The 22,990-nt window shown below is 36.1% G+C and overlaps 1 protein-coding gene across 2 annotated transcripts in view; it reads right to left on the bottom strand.

The window, feature by feature from the left end:
- DCC (DCC netrin 1 receptor) overlaps positions 1-22,990 on the bottom strand; it is a 1,134,523-nt gene that overhangs the window by 427,074 nt on the left and 684,459 nt on the right. For both annotated transcript variants that reach the window (XM_078435224.2, XM_078435225.2), the window contains exons 6-7: positions 12,224-12,378; positions 9,531-9,651 (exon numbers count right to left, since the gene is read on the bottom strand). In XM_078435224.2, coding sequence (XP_078291350.1) covers positions 9,531-9,651; positions 12,224-12,378 — 276 coding nt within the window. The remainder of the gene's footprint in view (positions 1-9,530; positions 9,652-12,223; positions 12,379-22,990) is intronic.

The following is a 22,990-nucleotide window of genomic DNA, read 5'->3' as shown; positions in this document are numbered from 1 at the left end:
AACACTAAGAAAACACTAAGAAAGAAGTGCCTATAATTGCTCATCATAAATTGGGTTTTCAGAAATGCATCAAGTCAAAAGGTCAGTTGGCACCATCATCAACGTGTAGCAAGATTAAAGATTAAACAACTGATATAAGGCACAAACATGACCAGAGGGCATAAGAGCAGCTAACCCCAACAACCATATTTCCACTGTTATATAGGTATCTTCCCCTCAACTCACACTTATGGCCAAGTGACTGAGGAGGAAAAAGACCAAGCTTTGTCAGTTTGGTATGTAGATATGTAGGTGTACTCAAAATAGATGACTATTATACCACAGCCTCAGTCAGATATAACCCTGAAAGAAGGCAGTGAGAGAACATTCCCCGGAAGGCAAAATGTTGAGTACACCAGGGCATCTACCTTATGTGAAAAGAAAAATGGAGCAAAGTAAGAATATACATATGGACTATGAGCAAAGTCAGATGGTTTGGCTGATTGACTATAGTTCTGGAGAGAGAGTGAAAGTTCAGGGTCAAGGAGGTTTGGAAAAGAGGGATGTGGGTGGGCCTATGAGAGTGAACACCAGATGCAAAGATTCTTGAATCTAAACACCAGATTATATCCTCCAAAAAAGAGGCACTAAACTATCAAATAGATGGAACAGTTCAGCCAGGTGGCATCAGCCAGGCTCTGGTGGTGGCACAAAAATATGTGAATGAAGAGGCTATAGTGGTCATGATGGAGTCTACACATTGCCCAATAGCATGGGCTCAAACTCAACAAAGCTGCTACTGCTTACCAGCAACTACTGCTACTGCCATATATGAAATATACAAGCAAGCAAGACAAATGCTGAGCACTCAATAAAACACCATTCTTTGATGAAACCAACTAGCCTATCGGTGACATATTGTTTATATTGAACTCCTTCTGCTCTGGAAGGGGCAGAAATTCATCTTGACTGGAGTATACACATGTTCTTCCTTTCCTGTTCTCGTTCTCAGGGCTTCAGCCTGCAGCACTATCTGAGAGCTCACCAAGTATCTGAGCCATCAACATGGGATTCTACATATCACTGTGAAAGATCAAAGAACTCATTTAATAGCAAAAGAGGTGTGGGATGAACATATGACCACAGAATCTCCTGATCCTCTCAAATACCAACCACTGAGAAGCTGCTGACTTGACTTATGACAAAGGTACAGCTTTTTGGAGGAGCAATTGAGGAAAGAAATGAGAGATGATATTCTAAGACGGGGTACCTTCCTCTAGGGTGCAGTGTATTCTCTAAACCGATGACCAGTATATGTTTCCATGTCCTCAACAGTAGAGTACATGGACACAAGAGATTGAAGTAGGTATGATCCTGCTTACTTACCATTACTCCCAGTCACCCAGTTGGAATATGTGTGTTTCTTATTCCTGCAATTCTAGACTCTATGGACTTAATAGTCCTAATCTCAGAGCAGACATCATTGAACTTGAGGGATCATTGCTGCCTGGTCCTTTCAGGCTTCTTATGCCAAAATGCCAGTATGCAAGGCAAGAATTATTACCCAGCTCATCAGGAGGAGGAGGGAACAGGGAAGAATTATTGGCACTCAGGTGATCTACTGGAGGTGTCTCTTGGTAGTCTTTCCCCCAACTTTGATGGTAAGTGGACTAGTACAGTTTCTATGACCTGTGAAGGGATAGGGGTTTGAGTCTTCCCATATGATGAGCCACATGGACCAGCAGAGATGATAGCTGGGGGTGAGAGGAATACCTAATGGGTAGGAGGAGAGAAACAATACATACCAGTTGTAGCCCTGAGACCAGTGCAGTTGCACTGGAGGGAGATTTAATTCACACCTCTAAACTTCCTGTTTTCTCCAGGGAAAGAGAGCAACTCATATTCTGAAATAGTTATTTCCAAAATTTTATTACATGAAGGAAATAGATCTGAGTGGTGCAAGGGAGGACCACAGTAGATAGAGTGGTACACCATCCAGCTCTCTCAGGACTGCAACACTCATTCCTCCTGCTGGAGGGAGTGGTAGTGCCTGATGGCTCCCTACTGAAGCCATCTCAGGTGATAGCCTTTAGCTAAAAAGAACACCACTCAAGGGCACACCCATTTCTGGGGATAGAAATGAGAGGACAGCCTGAGGAGATTTCCCAGTTTCAAAGCTTCTACAGGGATCATTTGAAGTCTTTGTTCTGACTGTATTGTAATTGTAATGCATTCCTTCAACCTGTGTATATGAATGTCATTTCATTATAGTTCTATCAATATTGATATTATCACCTAATAATTAAAAATTATACCTATATAATTTTAACTATTCAATTCTATATACCTCCTACTATCACATTGGTAAGTTAACATTTTCTAATAATAATATATAAGAAAGTATATATATAAGAAAGAAAAACCATACATATTTGCATGTGTGTGTATACATACTCCTGTTATCAAGGGGTGATTTACCTGTAAAATACAGAAGTATAACAAGCACATGATCATTTGAATTCCCCATAAAAATCAAGATTCTTATCTACTTCCTCCCTATAGAGGTAAGAAAAAAAAAAGATCTAGAATACCACTTTTTGGTGTGTTTACCACAAATGTATGATATGATCAATATTTATGAATCTATCAAGTCTTCCATATTGTATGGATTTACAATTATCACTGGTATCAGGATACTTCACATTACCGCAGGACTCATTTCTAATTTCAAAGTCTGCCATACAGCCATATCCTCCTGATTAGCACTGAGCTAGCTTCCTACTTGAAGCACATGCTGAACCAAGGACAAGGTGAATGACAAGCCTTTATTTGCTGAGAAACCTCTGCCAACATAAAACTGGAATGAGAAGTCATTAAACTGATACTGCAAACCTTGCAGCAAACCTTTCCACTAGCAGTCATTTTGAAACAAACCTTTCCCCTTAACCTTGTCCACCGCGCTAAAAACCTAAACTCAAATGGATGTTGTTGTTGAAATATTTGTTTATTAATTCTTTTCTTGGAGGATGAAGAACGTGCCAGAAGAAAGCTGTCATTGTACCCACCCTATTACATGCCTGCTATTTTTCTTGAGAACAAACAAACTAGCAGAAGACTAACATTTGGGTAACATTTGGGTAGCAATTTAGAGCCTACAAACCTCTTTTACATACCTTTATTGTAATAAATTTTTGAGATGATTATCTACTGCATTTTATAGCTGAGAAGATAAAGACTCCGAAAGGTTAGGCAACATTGTCTGTGATTCTGTCCATACATATATTCTATATTCCATCAGGTTTTAAATCTCTATAGGTAAACTAGAAAAGGATGTGGGGATGAAATGTAGACATATCTCATCTACTATATGAATGCTATATGATAAAAGATTAAATGATTGCTTTATGCCAATCTTAGGCCATCACTAAACCCCTCAGGAAAGTATTAGTTTGAGTGTCAATGCTCTAAGGAAAGGGTACTTTGAGGTAGAAAATAAAATAGCACGGACAACCATCTCTTATTTTATCTCTACCTTGGCAAGCAAAAATAACATTTCAGCAGATTGAACACATTCATGGCCATATACGCTGACACTGGAAGCTACCTTGAAAATTCTGGTTGTGTATCCTATTAGCTACAGTTAATTACCAAGGTTTATAAGGGAAAATGCTCATGGAAAACTTATGAGCTTATAATATCACAACATTGGTAATATGTTCCAAAAACGTTAAGTTAACTTTTATTTGTTCAGACTCAATGATGGAAAAATAAAGAGAATGTTTTAATGAGCATCTCACTTTGTAGGAGGAAACTGTCTAATGACTTAGTTTCTAGCTTGGATCCACAAACATGTTAGTCTAGTACATGGAATTGGCCCATCTAAATTATCTACAGAATTCCAGGAACAATTTGATCCCACACTAAATAAAACTGAGCATTTAAGTCATGGTAACCCTTGTCATATAAGAGACAAAAATTTAATTTAATTGACCACCAGTGACTGATATGAGACTGAGAAGTACTTCCTATTAGCTTTGGTTACATTGTTTTACATAGTTGCTTAAGTGCTATTACACTCACAAATTCTAACAGATTTTGAAGTGTTAAGACTAATTGTAAAATTATTCATTGCTTCATATAATACTACTGAATTTACTATGAAAGAGTCAATATTTAGTAAGAAACACTATAATTAGTTGCAGTTAATATACAATTATATGGATGAGCATCCAGATATTCCTCTTGTCTGTTTGGATTTCAAGGTATTCTTTTCACATCAATAGGGAATAAGTCACAAAAACAGATCCAAACAAAACAAAACAAAATAAAACAAAGCTTCTGATTTTATGCCTTAGTGATTATGACCAGACTTAAATACTTCTGCTAATTTTATGCTATATGATATACTGCCTTAATAAATTTTTGAAAATTCAATGTTATTTGTATCAGTAGACTTTTCCAAGAAATGACAGGGAATTGATAAAAGCACACATTTTCCTAAATGCTTAACCAATATATTTTGCCTCCTACAGGGAGGGAATTCTATTTTGTTATAAGTGTTGGCAGAAAAAAAAAACAAACAAAATAAACAAAACCAGCACTAGAAAACATTCAATATTAACATGGGACACATAGTCCATATTACTTTATGTAATACTTCCATATTACATGGAAGACATGATATGGTGCCTTTCCTAAACAAACCTATGCTTAGGGAATGTTTATAATGACATGCATTCATTTTGGCCATGTAGCTTTTTTTGTGTGTGCACATTAGAATATGAAGAATATATTACTTCTTCCCATGGCAACTTCATTCTATCTTTACCCATTTCTGCCATTAAATTAAAAATATTCCAGACTGCATATGGCCCAATCATCACTGCATTTATTCCCTGGCCCTCAACTCTCCTGGACAACAGTTATGTATTTTCAATGTCCTTCACTGCAGACCACTGCCAGGAAAATGAATGCCAACCAGCAGCTGGAAGAAGTATAATCAGCTTAGAGATAATGGATACCTTATATCTATCTTATCTTTCCAGCCTTGTTCTCTATCCTGCATCCCCTCAGCAAAAGAAAATTGCTAACTTTCCCACCCAGCTATCAAATAGTTTTATTAATTTAATTACTACCTGCCCACACTCCAATTTACTGGATAACTTGAGGGTAAGTAATTCATCAACATCAGCTATGCCAACTGGATCCTAATTTAACTGCTTACAGGTTTGCAAATCTGGCTACTGAAACCTTGTTCTTGTGACACCTAACACATTGATTCTTGATACTTTCTTGCTGGTGTGTTCACTGACTGGTGGCCTTGGAGCTATAGTTGGCCTCCTCCATTTGGAAAGGCAGCTTCTTAACCAATGTGCCCCGCCCCCCACCACATAAGTAAGCAAATAAATTAAAACAAACAACAATAAAACTTTTCCTTAGCTATTATAAGAGATAAAGAATACAAATAATATAAATCAGCAAAAGTGTTTTAATTTCCATTCACCACCACTTACATAATATGGCTAAATCTTTCTGATGCATGTGTAAAATCTTAAGAAAGCAGAACATTTTCTGTGCTTTCATACATTATGTGAGTGTGCATGTGAGAGAGAGGGGGAGGCAGGGAGGCAGCAGTCTAGCACTGTGTATATGGCATTACAGTATTACATATATACTGTTATTGATAGGACTTCCTATAGTAAGATGACTTTTTTTTTTAATGCCTTTAATCCTCTTGACCTGTGTATATATTTCACCTGTTAGAGTACACACATCTCAATATTTTTCCCAAATTTATTTTCTGGAGAGCAAAACAAGTCATTAACTCAGTTTAATTTAGTAGATTATGTTTACTCTATTTCCTAAGTCACTAATTGCTAGAGTGGGAATAGCTAACTGTATATAAAAGACTATGTGGAAACTTCATTAGGCTTATGTAAATATCCATTAACAATGGACACTGGCTGGAATAGGCCATTGTGTGTGCTTCAGTGAGAAGCAGATTGTTATGGCTGCCAAGAGTAACTTTCAGTCGCAAGCTTGTGGACAGACCAAAGCTGAACAGCTGGTCATATGAGCCCAAAATGTGCCTCAAAATATATGGTAGCCATTTATTGTTGAAACTTAAACAGAGAGGGCTATGTTCTTCCCACCGTGGTCAGCCTCATTGCTGAATTTATATTTATAGCTGGCCTCTCCACCATCTGTGCATGTGGACTACACTGCATCTCCAAGGAGTTGGAGAAGCATTATATGAAGACCCGACTGAATAGCTGGGAAAAAGCAGTCCATCATTTATAAGGGTGTGTGTGTGTGTGTGTGTGTGTGTGTGTGTGTACAGCAGTCACAACAGTGTCCTGACATGCTTTCAGATTTTTATCTTCATTTTCTTTTACTTTCTGTTCTAATCTGTTGCCAAATACATTAAACACTGACCAAGAGTGCAGAATCTACTGACAATACTTTACCATCTACATGGAAGAATGAATTATCCAGATTCACAGAGGCTCGTCCCAGTGAGGAGGGAAACGACTCACCTGCCTAGGGGAGGCTTGCTCTACGTGGTAACTTAGACCTAAACGAATCAGGGCCCGGATGGAATACAAGATGCTGGTAATAAATGGCTACCTGTTGAAGTCAGAGCTTGCTGGGATAAGTGAAGCTGGAGGCTTATAACTGGTTTATCGAATGAGCTGAACTGCTAGAATATTAAGAGGAAACAGTTTCATTTTAGTCTGTGGTCCACTTTCATACACACCTTGTCAGATCTATTTCCTATCCCTGATAGCAATTTGGGCCATTCCTCTGGTCCTGGGGTCAGCTTACAATATCTTAAAAGCCTTATCTTCAGGTAATAAAAACAACAAACAATAATCACACACACACACACACACACACACACACACACACACACACACACAGAGTAAGACAGTAAGATCTAAATCAAAACACCAATCTAATGTTCAATTTAAAGTTTCTTCCCACTTATCAGAGTAGACCTGAGACCAAAAGTGAGGAAGAGCTAGTGGGACTGTCAGTGGTTTTTACAGTCTCTTAGATCTATTGTTTTCTCCTCCATTTAGATCTATTATTTTTTCCTCCTCTATGTCTCCCCCTGTCTCCAGGGTCAGACATCCAGGAGAGGATGGATTTGCTCAAAATCCATTGAAATCCATGCTTTCCTCAAAAGAGGAAGGCATCCACAAGCCTCTTTTTTGTGAGGCAGCTCTGTGGGTTCTTGAGAGACTGCCACCCTTCCCTTAGGAATGCCCTCACTGGACTCTTTGCATGGTCTAGCTGGCCAATGCACCAGCTCCCTCCACCTCTCAGGTGGTGTCTCTCTTCTGGTTTGGGTAGCCTCAGCAGGCAGGACCTCTCAGGCATAATCTTTTCAAAATGACTCCAGCCCTGCTATCTTCAAGTGCAACTCACATCTTTGTTCGTTCCCAAGCTGGAAATAGAGCTTCTCCCCACAGTCGCCTTCCCCTTTCTCTTTCCCAGCATTCTTGTGGACAGTTCCAGACAATTTCCAGCTTCTAGCTTGTGTAATTTTCCCATTTCTCACTTTTACAAGCAATTCCTAGTGAAAGATAGACATATACACACACTTGCGCACGCACGCACACACAACCTGTTCAAGAGGTTTTCTTGGTGTCTCCACAACTTGACTTGTGTGGAAGGGAAAGTGCCCTGATTATCTCTAATCCTATGAATTCTGGAACTTCAGAGAATCCTCCATTCCTATGGGCAATTGTAGGGAATGGTCACTGGGTGTGTTTGGTCAGTGTCAACAAGTTTTAGGACAAACTATTTCACGCCTCTTTTTAGAAATATAGAAATGTTTATCCAGCATTTTCCTCAGCTTTATGGCCATAGCTGAAAATCAAGTTTAACTAGAATTCTCTTATTCTGTGACTTGTGATAGCACCCATTACTAGCATAACTGTGGCCATACTGTCATTACTAATGAGATGGTGCACAGTTCTTAAAGCCTGGCTCACATTAGAGACTGATTTTAGATGTTTCTTTTCTCCTACTTATCCCTTACTATTTCAGCATAAGAGAATGTACTTTGTCACACAAATAATGTTACACTAACACTTAAAGCACATTAAATGGAGGGAAAATAAATAGTCCGTCAGTGAAATCGGCAATCTTGAATGAGAGTTAATTGTCCCTTTTAATTCCTAGATAATTCCTTTAGTTCCTTTACTCATCTGGGACTGTTGCTATATGGTTGCTTTTTTGGTTTCAATCAAGGAAGAAAGGGAAAGTCATCATCGAGCATTATTATGAGAGTCCAAGAGCCTTCAGATGATTGGTTAGGGATGCACAAAATATAAGGCCTTCCAAGACATATTTTAAATGATAGAGGCCAACGAAAGCCTTTGTCTCATACATTTGAGTTACTTTCTATTAAACTTACTGCAGGGAAAGAGTGAGACAAGAGTGGTGAGTCATGTCAAGAGGGAGGAAATTGGTCTTGAAGAGTTGAAAGCAACATAATCAACAGGTGGTATGAAAACTTCCATAGAAGATATTAATATTTTAAAGTATTTGGATCTATATAAACAAATTTTCCATTTCTGCTTTTTTAAACAAATGAATACTTTCGACTTTCTTTAGTGATAGAACATTTCAGAGCAGCTGACCGGTTTGTTTTTCTTTCTCTTTTCTTTTCTTTTTTCCTGACAGAATTTTTGTTGTTTGGGGGATAAGAAATATGTCTTATCATAGAGTTATGATAGTTTTGAATGCACCACCGCATTAAACTTTCAAAAGACTTTAGGACAAAATAAAATTAAAAAAAAAACCTTTACAAATCATAGACAAAAGACATTTCATCAAAATCTATTTATAAAAAAATAGAAAAATCGTCAAGTGATTATTTCTACTATTTCCACTGGTTCAAGACCATATATATATATATATATATATATATATACACACCATATATGGTGTGTATATATATATACACACACACACACACACACGGCATTTATATATATATATATGGTATTTATATATATATATATATATATATATCGAGAGAGAGAAATATATATATATTATACATATATATATATATTGAGAGAGAGAAGAATATATATAAATACATATATATCGAGAGAGAGAGAAGTGTATATATATATATATATATATATATACAGAGAGAAGTATTCTATATATAGAATATAGAGATACTATATTCTATATTCTATATATATATACATATGTGTGTGTGTGTATTCTATATTTACCTGAAATATTAGAAGAAAGCAGGCCACAAGAGGGAATAAGGTAGTAATTTAGTGGTTATTATCTTGACAACCAGAGGCACATACTGTTCATGACTATCTCATTGGATGGAGATACATACCTAGTTTTCTAGAAAGAATATGCCATCAAAACATAAATACACACCTTGATAAACTAAATAATTAAATAATTTCCAAATGACTTTGAGAGATAGGGAAAACAATGTGGATTTTACAAGTGGACTATGCATAATGGCAGCTACCAGTCACAGAGCAAAGTTCCCCTCATCTTACCAGGCTTAGGGACAATGAGCTGCGCACTGGTCTGGGCATTTCCAGCCTCGTTTTCAGCTACACATTGATAAAAGCCTTCATCTGACTTTACCACTCCAAGGATTCGTAAGTTGCTTCCTCCCTAGGGAGAAGAAAGAAGCAGGTGAAATATTTTACAAAGCAAAAACAAACAAACAAACAAACAAACAAAACTCAAAGAGACAAAATGAATATAAAATTTTAATAAAACTTCATAGGAGAAGCAACAAGGTAGGCCATGAGAGTTCTCAGCCTCATAGATATGTCTTATGCCACTTGGAAAATGTCACAGATTCCCAATACTCTGTCGAATCTATGTGTATCCATTTAAGCTAGTTCTGCAATAAAAACTATTCTCACAAAAATACACATCATCCTCAATATCTAAATTAGCAGCAGAGAGCTCTTTTATTAAATAGGCAAGAAAAAAGGTTAGCTCAAAAGAAATTTCATTTCTTCCCTTGTTATTGAAGGAAATTTGGGTTCAGCAGCTGCTGGGGAAAAAGAAAAGAAATCAAAACACTGATTTTTGCAGCTTCTAAAAGACAAGAAATCTAGGTGGGATATTTTCTGGAAGTGTTTACCGAGAAAATAAAAGTCCGAAAATCCTTTTAAAATTGTAATTGCTTTGACATGTGCCCTTTTGGGGGATTTGGAGTGGTGGTATGGTGGATATTTTATACCATGTCCTTCTTGTTATATGGCTGGAATGCTTCACCTTCAGAAATCCATAAATTAAACACAGCAATGTTAACTTCTATTTTATATAAATTGAGCCACCATCTTTTTCAAGGATGGATGATAAAATGATCTGGAAATAGCATTTAATTATACTAACTCAGTTTTTCTTCAATATTAGTGTAAGAATTAGTTCAGTAAGTGAGACGTGTTAAATCACTTCCCCTGAAGTCATTAAGAGATAAATATTACCTCATGGGGAATTCTTAATTGTTTTTAGTGTCTTGTAGTCAATTCTCTGCTGATGTAAAATTCTTAGATAAAGCTGACTAACTTCTAATTAACAATTCTCATATAAGTTACTATTTGCGCTAAATGTTACTTTGTGACAGACAATGGCTCTCAGATTTCTGCAGCTATTGGGGAAATATTTTTAAGCACAATTTAATGTGAACAGAGCTCACACTGTACATTTTCTTTTTACCTTAAGAAAAGAAACATTTAAATAGGTTGGCTGTAATGAGTCATTCTGGGAGAAAGATTATTCAAACTGTAGAAAAAAATAAATGTTGCATTTTATCATGTGTCCTTAAGGGCACTCAACAATTTCCTTTCTATGCAAGTAGCATATATTCTAGGCAGACACAACACATTTCAAGTTGCCCCATGGCAGGTCATTTTTAATTCAGTGGTATTACACTTAAAGGAAATAATGGATTGGTGTGGCACTGAAAAGTTACATTTTCTCTCTTTCTTACTCCATTCCCAACCAATTAAACAAATGCAACTAAAAGGGGAAAATACTAACTGGTGATAAAAGTAATAAAGATATGCTTTATGGATATATTCCCTAAGAACCCTCGTGGTGTGACAAAATGCATGCATAAAGAGGTTATGGAAGTTTCTGAAAGTCAACTGATCCAGCAACAAAGAGGTGGATCCACAAATGAGCACCAGTGCAAGGTCAAGTGGAGCACCTGCCTGGATTGGCAGGGCACCTGTGGTCTATTACCCTTCTGCCAGAAGACCTGGCTTAGACACTCTTCTTCGACAGGTCATATCTGCATCTCAACCTAAGAGAAGTAGGCCTAAACACTCCTTCTTTAGCTACAAAGTTCTCTGATATTTGGAAAGTGCTTTTCATATTTCTCATATATTCATATCCTTGAATTCAGAACCTCCCAGGCCAACCTACACCTAAAGGAGAGCTTTCATAGAGAGTTTTTTACATGAACAAAGAATTCTGCTGGTAACAGCAAAAGCAAAGCTAATAATGATAGGTATTGAGTGCTCACTGTGTACCAGGAAAACAACGTAGTCTATATAATACATCATCCCTATTATCCCCCAGAGGGGATAGAACGCACTAGAACTTAGAGAAACTATAAGAACTGTTATTCTCAGCTTCAATTCTTTCCAATGTTCAGAAGTGCAATGCCATGTGAACTCTGGATCTCCATGGCTTTGCTACCAAGGCAACTACCACTGTCATTGTTACTGTCACTACATCCTTTTCTACTGCTCTAGTAGGATCAGCTGTCCTATTTGGAATGGTAGCAAAAAAAAATGCCTGTATTATGGAAGTAAGACTACAATAATCATAAGTTGAAACAAATAATCTTGTTGAAACTTTATTATAAAGGGTAAAAGTCAAAGAAGTAAGATATTCTTGGCTTCATATAGTTTAGGAGTAGGTTCTAAACTCTGTTCTCCTAAGAACCAGCAATGAGAATAGTTGGAAACATAGTCTCAGGTCCTCTGTATTTTCCATTGTTTGTTTATTTAAAACCTTGTCTGTAAAACAAGGGGGCTGGGCTGTTTGATCATTCTTTTTCAACTCAATTTTAAACTCTAGAAAATCATTTACTTTACTAGAAAAATTTTAACACATCATAAAAATTCCAAACAGGAACACTCTTCCCAGGAAAGAAAAATGACTGAAAAGATAGGAAACGATGAATGGGATTGTAAAGCTAATATGAAAAGAAGATAGTTACCACTATTTGAAAATAATCACTAGGAATGACCACATCTCCATTCTTCATCCAATTCACAGTGGGCACAGGCTTTCCAGAGACGGAACATTCAAACTCAATATCCATGCTTTCATAGGCATACAGGTTGGAAGGGTGATTTAAAAACCATGGCGGAACTGCAAAGACAGAAAACAAAAGTAAGCAGATGAGAATATGAACCAGCATGCTAAGGTCTTTGCCCAGTAAGATGCACTGGACAGGAATGGAGAATATTTGTAATTCAAATAATTCCCTGAAACCCTTAGTTTGTTATACAGAAACCACTGTAGAATGAATCTTCCCTCTTCCAAACACAGTTAAACAGTTGTAGTTAGTGGTGTTTTGCCGCAGGAAAGAACAACAACAACAAAAAAACGCTTTTGGAGAAAATATTATATAGGTAGTAAACATTCTGAATACCTAAGTATTTGTATCCAATTGACTTACATAAAGGATACTGAACAGTGCATAAAGCTATGGAAACAACCTGATAAAGTAAATAAAGGGAAGCTGCTAAATCTGAGAAAACCCAGACCGCAAGAGAAGAAAGCCTGGTGTCTGTAATTCTAGAATTTCACTGGGATTTAGTTAATGTGATGGACTCATTCCCTGTTGAAACTGGCTGTGATGATAGGCACAAAGAAATGACTATCACCTTTACTGTGGACACATTCCTATTGTCTTAGCAATTATCTATTGTGGCACATAACTGCACTGCATTATTATTTTCCCAGCATGATATGTGATATAATAATTTAATTTAATGTCTTAATTGCCATAATACTAGTTACTCTATGATGGAAATTTGTAATTGAAAGAAATTACAAATAAAATATAACACACCTTTGCTAATGAATCTCTCAGGCTTGGTCCATCAAAACCCTGCCTAAGAGAGGTAAATTGTAAAAAGAAATGTTCATTCTCTTCCATTGGGAGTCTTAAAGTGATGTTAGATTTGAATATTCATATTGCCTTGAGACTCAGGTTAAATTCACAGTGAAATAGCAGCCTTGATCCTGTTTTCACATAAGACATGGACATGCATTTTTAGTAGCCATTTTTTTTTTTTTTTAATTTTTTTTTTTAACGTTTTATTTTATTTTTGAGACAGAGAGAGACAGAGCATGAACGGGGGAGGAGCAGAGAGAGAGGGAAACACAGAATCTGAAACAGGCTCCAGGCTCTGAGCTGTCAGCACAGAGCCCGACGCGGGGCTCGAACTCACAGGCTGAGAGATCATGACCTGAGCTGAAGTCGGAAGCTTAACCGACCAAGCCACCCAGGCGCCCCTTTAGTAGCCATTTTTAAAGTTAGATTGCATTTCTATCATTGCTGTTGCTATGCTCAGTGAGTAAGGAGTGCCGAATTTTTGCTCATTTAACAGTATATTTTGCTCTCTCTGACTGCCATCAGCTCTTTCAAACCACCACTGACTTCACAGTCAACTTGCAAACATTGATGATGGTTCTGGAAAAATGGGAGAGCCAGTGGAAAGTGTCCCAGGTTCAAGTCCTAGTTTTTCTACTGAAGATCTTGGAAATCTCAGTCTCTCTCTCCCTCCTTTTCTCTCTCTCTCCCTTTCTCTCTCTTCCTCCTCCCTCTCTCTCTACCTTATTTTCCTGATTTTTAACTAAATATTTGGACCTCTAGTACTACACAACTTTAAAATTCTTTAATCTTTCACATGCGCAAATTGATTTGTATGACTCAGCTGGGATGCATTAATATTCACAGACTAAAGATATGGAAAAAATGTGTCAGAGCTTTTCTAAAAAGAACATATCCCCATTATATACAGAGCTGAAATTATTTATTTATAATTGATAATATTAGTAAGAGACTGTTTTTATCCCTTAACCAAACTCATTGACAATGAACCAAAAGGCATCAGAAACATTTATTGAATGATGCTCTAAGCAAATATGTCAGTTGTCTGTTGGATTCTGTTCTCAATTTTATTATAGATTTTGATCAACTATTTATTTACTTGCAAATAGCCAATATTTATTGTAGGCTGACTGTTTATAATTTATTAGGCTAAGAACTTTATATTTATTATATTCACCACACCTCTCTAAGGCTTTGTGATTCCCATTTTACAAAGATGCTGAGGTACAAGGAGTTGAACTAACTTTCTCCAAATCATGCTACTTGTAGACCACAGAGCCAGACAGGCTGACTCCCCTGCCTACATTATGAACTACTTTGTAATAATTGTCTCTTTTGCCACTTGAAAATGCAGGTGGAAGAATAACTCATTAACATTCCTGAAGCCTCAAAGATAATGGAGATAAATAATTAGAGCTATTAAAAAATATATAATACCATGTTGTCTATTCCTCTTCCCCCTTTAAGACCTTCTAACCTGGGGCCATGAAAACTTCCTGAATCCTCCCATTCTTAGTGTTCACTTTCATCAGAATTCCTGATATCACTTAGGCCTATTTCAGAGTTTTCAAACTGTGAGTGACATCCATTCGTGGAATGGCAAATTCATTTTTGGAGTTGAGACTAAAATTTAAATATATATGCATGTAAATATGTACATATACATAAACATATACAGATACATACATATATATCCAGTTACACTTCATTTTATTGTACTTCATTTAATTGAGCTCTATTGTGCTTCCCTGACCCCAGATTTTTTTACAAATTGAAGGTTTTGTGGCCACCCAGCATTGAGGAAGCCTATTGGCACCAGTTTTCCAACAACATCTACTCCCTGTCTTTGTGTCACGTTTTGGTAATTCTTGCAATATTTCAAATGTTTTCATTATTATTATGTTTGTTAATACAAAAAGGTCATCTATGATCAGTGATCTCTGATGTTACTACTGTAATTATTTTGGGGTACCATGAACCACATGCATGTAAGATGGTGAAATTAATGAATAAATGTTGTATGCGTTTTGACTGTTCCACAGACCAGCCACCCCCCCTATATTTCTCCTTCCTCTTGGGCTTCTCTATTCCCTAAGACATAGAAGTATTGAAATTAGGTCAGTTAATAATCCTATAATGGCCTGTGAGTGTTCATGTGAAAGGAAGAGTCACACATGTCTCTTCCTTTAAATCAACAGCTAGCAGTGATTAAGCTTAACGAAGAAGGCATGCTGAAAGATGAGACAGCCTAAAAGCTAGGTCTCTTGTGTCAAACATTCAACTTGTGGATGCAAATCAAAAGTTCTCAATGGAAATTAAAAGCTTTACTTCAGTGAACACACATTTGATAATAAAGTGATAAAGTCTTATCACTGATACAAAGTTTTAGAGATCTGGATAGAAGATCAAACCAGCCACAGCATTCCCTTAAACCAAAGGCTAATATAGAGAAAGGCCCTAACTCTCTTCAGTTCTGTGAAGGCTGAGAGAGGTGATGAAGCTACAGAAGAAAACTTTGAAGCTAGCAGAGGTTGTTTCATGAGGTTTAAAGAAAGAAGCCATCTCCACAACATAAAGGTGCAAGGTGAAACAGCAGGTGGTGATGTAGAAGCTACAGCAAGTTATCCAGAATATCTAGCTAAAATCATTAATGAAGGTATCTACATTAAACAACAGATTTTCAATGTAGACAAAATGGCTTTATATTGGAAGATGCCACCTACAACTTTAATAGCTAGTGAGGAGAAGTCAATGCCTGGCTTCAAAGCTTCAAAAGACAGGCTGACTCTCTTTTTAGGGGCTGATGCAGCTGGTACCTTGAAGTTGAAGCCAGTGCTCATTGCCATTCTAAGAATCCTAGAACACTTAAGAATTATTCAATCTAATCTGCCTGTGCTCTATAAATAAATAGTCCGGATGACAGCACATCTGTTAACAACTTGGTTTACTGAATATTTTAAACCTTCTGTTGAGAGAAAAAAGATTTCTCTCAAAAGATCACTACTCTTTGACAATGCACCTGGTCACCCAAGAGCTCTGATGGAGATACACAATCAGATTAATGTTTTCAAGCCTGCTAATCTAATATCCATTCTGCAGTCCATGGATCAATGAGTAATTTTAACTTTCAAGTCTTATTTAAGAAATACATTTTGTAAGGCTATAACTACCATAGATAGTGCCTCCTCTGAAGGATCTGGGAAAAGTCAATTGAAACTCTTTTGGAAAGTATTCATCATTCTAGATTGCCATTAAGAAAATTTGTGCTTCATGGGAAAATGTCAAAATAACAAAACTAATAAGAGTGTGGAAGAATTTGATTCCAATCTTCATGGATGACTTGGAGGGGCTCAAGACCTTAGTGGAGAAAGTAACTGTAAATGTGGTGGAAACAGCAAGAGAAATAGAATTGGAAATGGAGCTTGAAAATGTGACTAACTGCACAATATTATGATAAAATTTGAGTGGAAGAGAAGTTGCTTCTTATGGATGAGCAAACAAAGTGGTTTCTTGAGATGGAATCTACTCCTAGTGAGGATGCTATGAAGACTGTTGAAATGACAATACAGAGTTTAGAATATTACATGAACTTAGCTGACAAAGCAGCCTGAGGGTTTGAAGGGACTGACTCCAATTTTGAAAGAAGTTCCTCTGTGGGTAAAATGCTATCAATTAGCATCACATGCTACAGAGAAATTATACGTGAAAGGAAAAATCAACTGTTGCAGCAAACTTTGTCATATTTGAAGAAATTTCCACAGCCACTGTAGCCTTCAGCAACCACCATCCCAATCACTAGGTAGCCATCAACATCAAGGCAAGACCCTCCACCAGCAAAAAGATTATAACCCACTGAAAGCTCAGGTGATGGTTACCATTAAAGATTAAGGTAGGTAGCACATCATTTTTTTAGACTTAATGCTATTTTATACTTAATAAACTATAGCATTGTGTAAACAAACCTTTCACATGCAGTAGGAAACCAAAAGATTCATTTGACTCACTTTATGGCACTACCGATTTTATTATGGGACCTGGGAGAAAATATATACATACACAGAGAGATATGCATATGTATGTGTTTGTACACAGATATATTTAGGTATGCATGTTTGTATGTGTGTGTATATATATATATATATATATATATATATATATACACACACAAATATTTGTATATATATGTATATGTTTGTATATATCTATCTAGGGAGTGGGGGTGGAAGGAAGAGTAGAATAGGAATCAAACAGTATAGAAGAAGAGAAAAGGAAGATAGGAGAATTTTAAATATATACTCAACAAAAGCAAAGGAAAGAGAAGTTTCAAGAACCCACATGATGGGACCAGATCTTCCAAAGCGGATCATAGCGAATCTTCAAAACCTTCTGTTTTATTGATTAATAAAATACAGTGACTCTGATTAGTTAATGGAATAATTTGACTTAAGTATATAATTATAATTGTAAAACAATAAACACCAAGGATGCCTCAATGTTTTTTTCCTACTTCCAAATATGTACATGAGTCACGATCTATAATCTGTGATTTTCTCTTATTCCTTAGGCTTTCAGCATTACACTGGATACCTCGTCCTCCCTGGCTGTCTTAATACCTTGATTTCTATACCAGGTTTTCCAACTTTCACCATATACCAGACAGTAAATGAGGAAGAAAAAGTAGCTGCCCTCATTTAGATGGGAAAGTTGAAACATGAAACAATACCACACCATCAGAAATGGGTCTAACTTTCACATTTTCTGAAAATATACTGTCTTACTTGGGCAGTGTTGCCAGTCATGAGTAATTTTGTGGTAAGAACAAGGGCTAATGATTTCTTTTCATATCTCAATGCCTGTCACAGAGCCTCATCCCCAGCACACACTCAGCAAAGATCTGCTGACGATGCTTATAAGAACTCAAACAATAAAATACACACTTTCCCTTTTGCTGTGGCAATATTGGTATAAGATGATGAGGAGGAGTTTTGACAATGTCATGGAAACTACATAACTAACAAAATATTATTTTATTGTCATGGAAAATAAAACATCAATGAATCATGAGAAAAAAAATAAAGAACAAAGAATTGGCTAACTGGAGAAAGGACTAAGTATTTGTTATATTGGATACCTTTTCAAAATATTCCTAAAATTCTTCCTCGTTTGGGCAAAAGGAATTAAAATAAATATAGAATTCAGGAGACAGTTTTGAAAAGGTCTAAATAAAAAAGCCTAGGTTGGATTAGAAATTACATAAAAGTTTTTCAATCTTGCTTTAAATAATGCATAACCAAACTGCTACCTGTTTTCCTGAAGCTACTGTCCACATATCCCTTACAAAAATCCTCGGTTTTAATTTAACAATCCTATCTGGTCCTTTTCTAATCCGTCTTTGTTCATTCTGTTTTCTCTTCCTGAACTATTTTTCATTTTGTCTTAGAGTGCAGACATCCTACCTATCCGTGAACCCACTTCTCCAAAAGCGTCACCTTAATTTTTCTTTTTGTAAAATTTTATCTCCTTTTAGAAACCCCAGTGGTATTTATTTTGGCTGATTTTATGGCACTTTGATATGGTTACTTAGCAACAGTTTGTAACTTGTTAGGGGAAGACGCTCTGTCATGCTAACATCAATTCAACCTATTGTTTAATATATTTTTGATGATGACACTATTCTGGGAGAGAGTGAACAAAAGAAGTTTACCCACTTTTTTCTCTTCTTATTTGATCCCTTTGTCTTTCTCTGTTGATGAACAAACTAGAATCTGCTGCCTGGAATTTAGGATCACAGCACTGGAGTTGTATATTCTCAACATAAAGTGCAACTGGGACGAAAGAAGGAATATGAATTATCAGTCGCTGTGGGTATGTGTCATCAGCATTTTCTGATCATGGATCCTTGCCTGGAATTACATTCCTCAGAGGATACGATTTCTGTTTATTCTCTAAAGGGCAACTCAAATACTCCTTTTCCCATGACATTTTGTCTTTTGTGAATCGGACAATGGATTTTCCTGCTTCTTGTAGTGCTCTCTCTCTGTGCCCAGTTTTTATACCACTTATTGTTTTAAGATATATTTCACATATATCATTATTTACCAACCACAAAATGGATTCTTAAAGATGGTATCTGAAGCATATGCAATCTCTTTTAATGTCAATATTACACAATAACCCCTCCCTTCCACCCTCGTGGAAGGAATAATTTTACTTTAAACTATTTGGTGGGTAGCAATTTCTTAATGATTAATAAAAATGGAGTACTGTGAATTTGCAAGTTTATCAAATAGTGCCATTTACATAGTACTAATCTATTAATCCATTAATTATTAATCCATTAATCCTGAGAATTGCATACAATGCTACAAGAATTTCAGGCAAGATACTGATTTTAGTTATACTGTCTTTGAGTAGAATAAAAATTCATGACCAGAAATAAATTACTCAAATTTCCCTCAGATGTTAGTTTCTCAGGATTTTCTAAAGTACTTACAGTACATATATAAAAAATTATTTTTATTAGGTGGCTGAGGGAATAAGGAATAATGACCCAAAGTGTCTAATAAGCAACAGAAATATGGAAAAAATATGATTTGTTCTTGAAAGTGTTTATCATACTTCGAAATGACTAATACTTGAGAAAATCCTCTATCCTGAAATTGTTAGAGTTGTATAACTAAATTTTATATTTTGAAAATGTTTTTGTTTATTTATTTTTGAAAGAGAGACAGAGTGTGAGCAGGGGAGGGGCAGAGAGAGACATAGATACAGAATCCAAAGCAGGCTTGGTGCTCCAAACCATCAGCACAGAGCCTGATGAGGGGCTCAAACACATGAACTGCGAGATCATCACCTGAGCCAAAGTTGGACGCTTAACTGACTGAACCACCCAGGAGACCCTATAAGTAGATCTTAAATTTGAGTAAAAGTCTTCTGTAAATTTACTTGGTTTCCTCCTAACAGTTTCTATGCTATGACTTGTCATTTAAATTTTGTAGAGGAAAATTTCTTTTATAGTATCAACCTCAAAGTCATCAGCAATAAACTAAACAGCATTTTGATTTTTATTTCATATAATAGATGCCTCATAAGTATTTTCAGGAATGTCCCATATCACTCCTTAATCTTTAGCCTTGGCTTCTAGTATTTTTATTTTTAGATAAGTTATTTGGCTATTCTTTTTCTGTTGTTTAGGTATGTAATAAAATTACCTTGATTTTGAGAAGATTCTCTACATTCTAAAGATTTATCATAACTCTGAAATTGCAGATAATGCATTTTCAAAGTTTGTTTTGAGAGAGAGAGAGACAGACAGACAGGCAGACAGAGAGGGGTTGAGCTGGGGAGAGGCAGAGGGAGAGAGAGAATCCCAAGTCAGCTCCATGCTGTCAGCACAGAGCCTCATCCCAGCAGGGCTCATCCCAGGAACTGTGAGATTATGAGCTAAGCTAAACTCAAGATTAGGACACTTAAATGACGGAGCCACCCAGGTGCCCCAAGAATGCATTTGTAAAGCCAGGCAGGTGGTTTAAACAAACACTACACAGCACAAATTACTTTGGTGAATGACAAAAAATAATCGAGGAAAAAAACAGATCGGTGAGATTTTATTAGGAGGAAAATAAAAATGAGCATGATCCTTGAGTGGCTGCATTTCCACTCTGAGAACACTGGACAGTCAGCTAAGTTTCCCTGGAGCCAAACAGCTCTCTCCAGTGTTCCCAGGCCCTTTGAAGTTAGTTAATTTGTCCTTGAAATAGTGGGCATAACCCCTTCAGTCTTCTCTTAAATGCAAATATCTGAAGAGGCAGACCACACCAAATGTCTAACAACAAATCAGACTACTTCAGTATCCAAAACAAATAGGCTCTTTGAAGTGCCTATTACAATTGTATCAACAGATAATTTCACTTTAAGGACCCATACTTTCTTATGTAATTACATTCAGATTACTACAAAAGAGGTAGATTACTACAAAAGAGGCCAGATTGAATGCAGGTTTAGAGATAACATATCCTAGCAGGGGAGGGGAAATAATCTTTATCAATTCAGGCTTTCTTGTTAACCGTCCCTCAGAAAAATCCCAGTTTTATAGAATAATGTTTCTAAAAGGACTGCCCAATTTATAGATTAGAAATTGTTCTCCTATTCCATAGTTTTAATTCTTCTTGCACTAACTTTTGTTGCCAGTAACTTTCTTTCAGCTAACTTGATCTTTAAATGCATAATCCTCCTTCTCCTTTTTTAACAAGGAGCTATGTGATGTATCTTGGCCCAATTCAACACTTCTATCCAGGTCTTTTCTTATGTGACAAGAGACTTGAAATCTGCTGAATATTGCTCTCTAGTTTGCGTTTTCCTTCCTACACATCTGTCCTCCCCCGTAGGACTGGGTGTTGAGATTTGCATTTCATTTTCTATTTAAGTTGTGTCTCACACATACCTGTCTGTACTCTCCTAAAAAATTTAGGTTGGTTTCTAACCTTAAATGACTAGAATGTTTTCTGCATTGGAAACAAAAGCACACTTGAGCTTTAACTATTAATATTGACTGGGGTTCCCACTCTGGAAAAAAAGGGTTTTTAAGCTATGGATTTTCTTCTTAGCATTTTCCATTTTAAGAAATATTTCAATCTAGTGCATCAGTGTTCATTTCCACAGAGAGACAGAGAGAAAGGGTGGCAGGGAATGGAGAGATAGGTAGGCAGGTTTGGGTTCTTTTAACAACTGCTAGAATGAACATTACCTTTTTTATTTTTCTGACTAAGCCTAAGTGGTATATTTAATTATACATATGGTGTGTTTAATTATATATATATATATATATATATATATATATATATATATTATATATAATATATAAATATTATAAATATATATAAAATAAAAATATATATAATATATAATATATATTTATATAATATAAAATTATATAAAAATATATAAAATCTATATATATAGATATATATAAATGATATATTTACTTATATTTACTTATATTTATATTTACTTATAAATATATACATATACATATATAAATATAGATATATTTACTTCTGTGTGACACTATATATGTATGTATATCTATATCTATATCTATATCTATATCTATATCTATATCTATATCTATATCTATATATATCTATATATATATCTATACACTAAACACTAAACACTAACTGACCAAAAACAACCAGCAGATGAAACAACAATTTCTTCCATTGTGGCATAAATCTGAATGTGAATCCACTAAGCTACTAGCTTCTTAAGAATGGGGACTGCGTTACCAACTCTGTGTCCTCAAGGACAAGCATGGGATAGGTGCAAATAAGCATTATTTAGGCTTGGGTGTGGCTCAGGCTTAATAGGACAACCCCCTGGCATTCATTCATTTTCTGGCTGCAACTGAGTAATAGCTATGAAAAATCTAGACATTTAAGACATGAGTATACTTTTCTTCAAAGTTTATTACAATAGGACATTAGAAGCACCAACTATAAGCTATTCTGCTGTAGCTGGCAAAGACACTATTTTCATCACCTTAGAGAAATGAAAACTTAGACCTTTTGCTTTCATTTTCTACACCATCAGTACTTCTCATTGTGAACACAATACACCAAAAAATTCCTCCTCCTACCTAAAAATTCTGGTCTGCGTGCTGTGGGGGATGAAGAACACCTTATCTTCAACCTTTACTTTAGAGTCCTTTATATATGCTTGGCAATTATTTTCTCTCTCTCCTCACAATTTTCTTTATCCAGACAAATAATCCCATTACCCTTCCTCCGTTCCAGCTCTCCCTGCAATCATGGTTCCTTCTCTATAAATCCAGACTGAGTTTTCCATTTCTTCTTTAGTTGT

The sequence above is a fragment of the Panthera onca genome, chromosome D3, assembly GCF_046562875.1.
Source record: "Panthera onca isolate mPanOnc1 chromosome D3, mPanOnc1 haplotype 2, whole genome shotgun sequence".
In the NCBI taxonomy this organism is placed as follows: Eukaryota; Metazoa; Chordata; class Mammalia; order Carnivora; family Felidae; genus Panthera; species Panthera onca.
The sequence above is the reverse complement of the archived record's forward strand: the minus strand, read 5'-3'. Positions and strand labels throughout refer to the sequence as shown.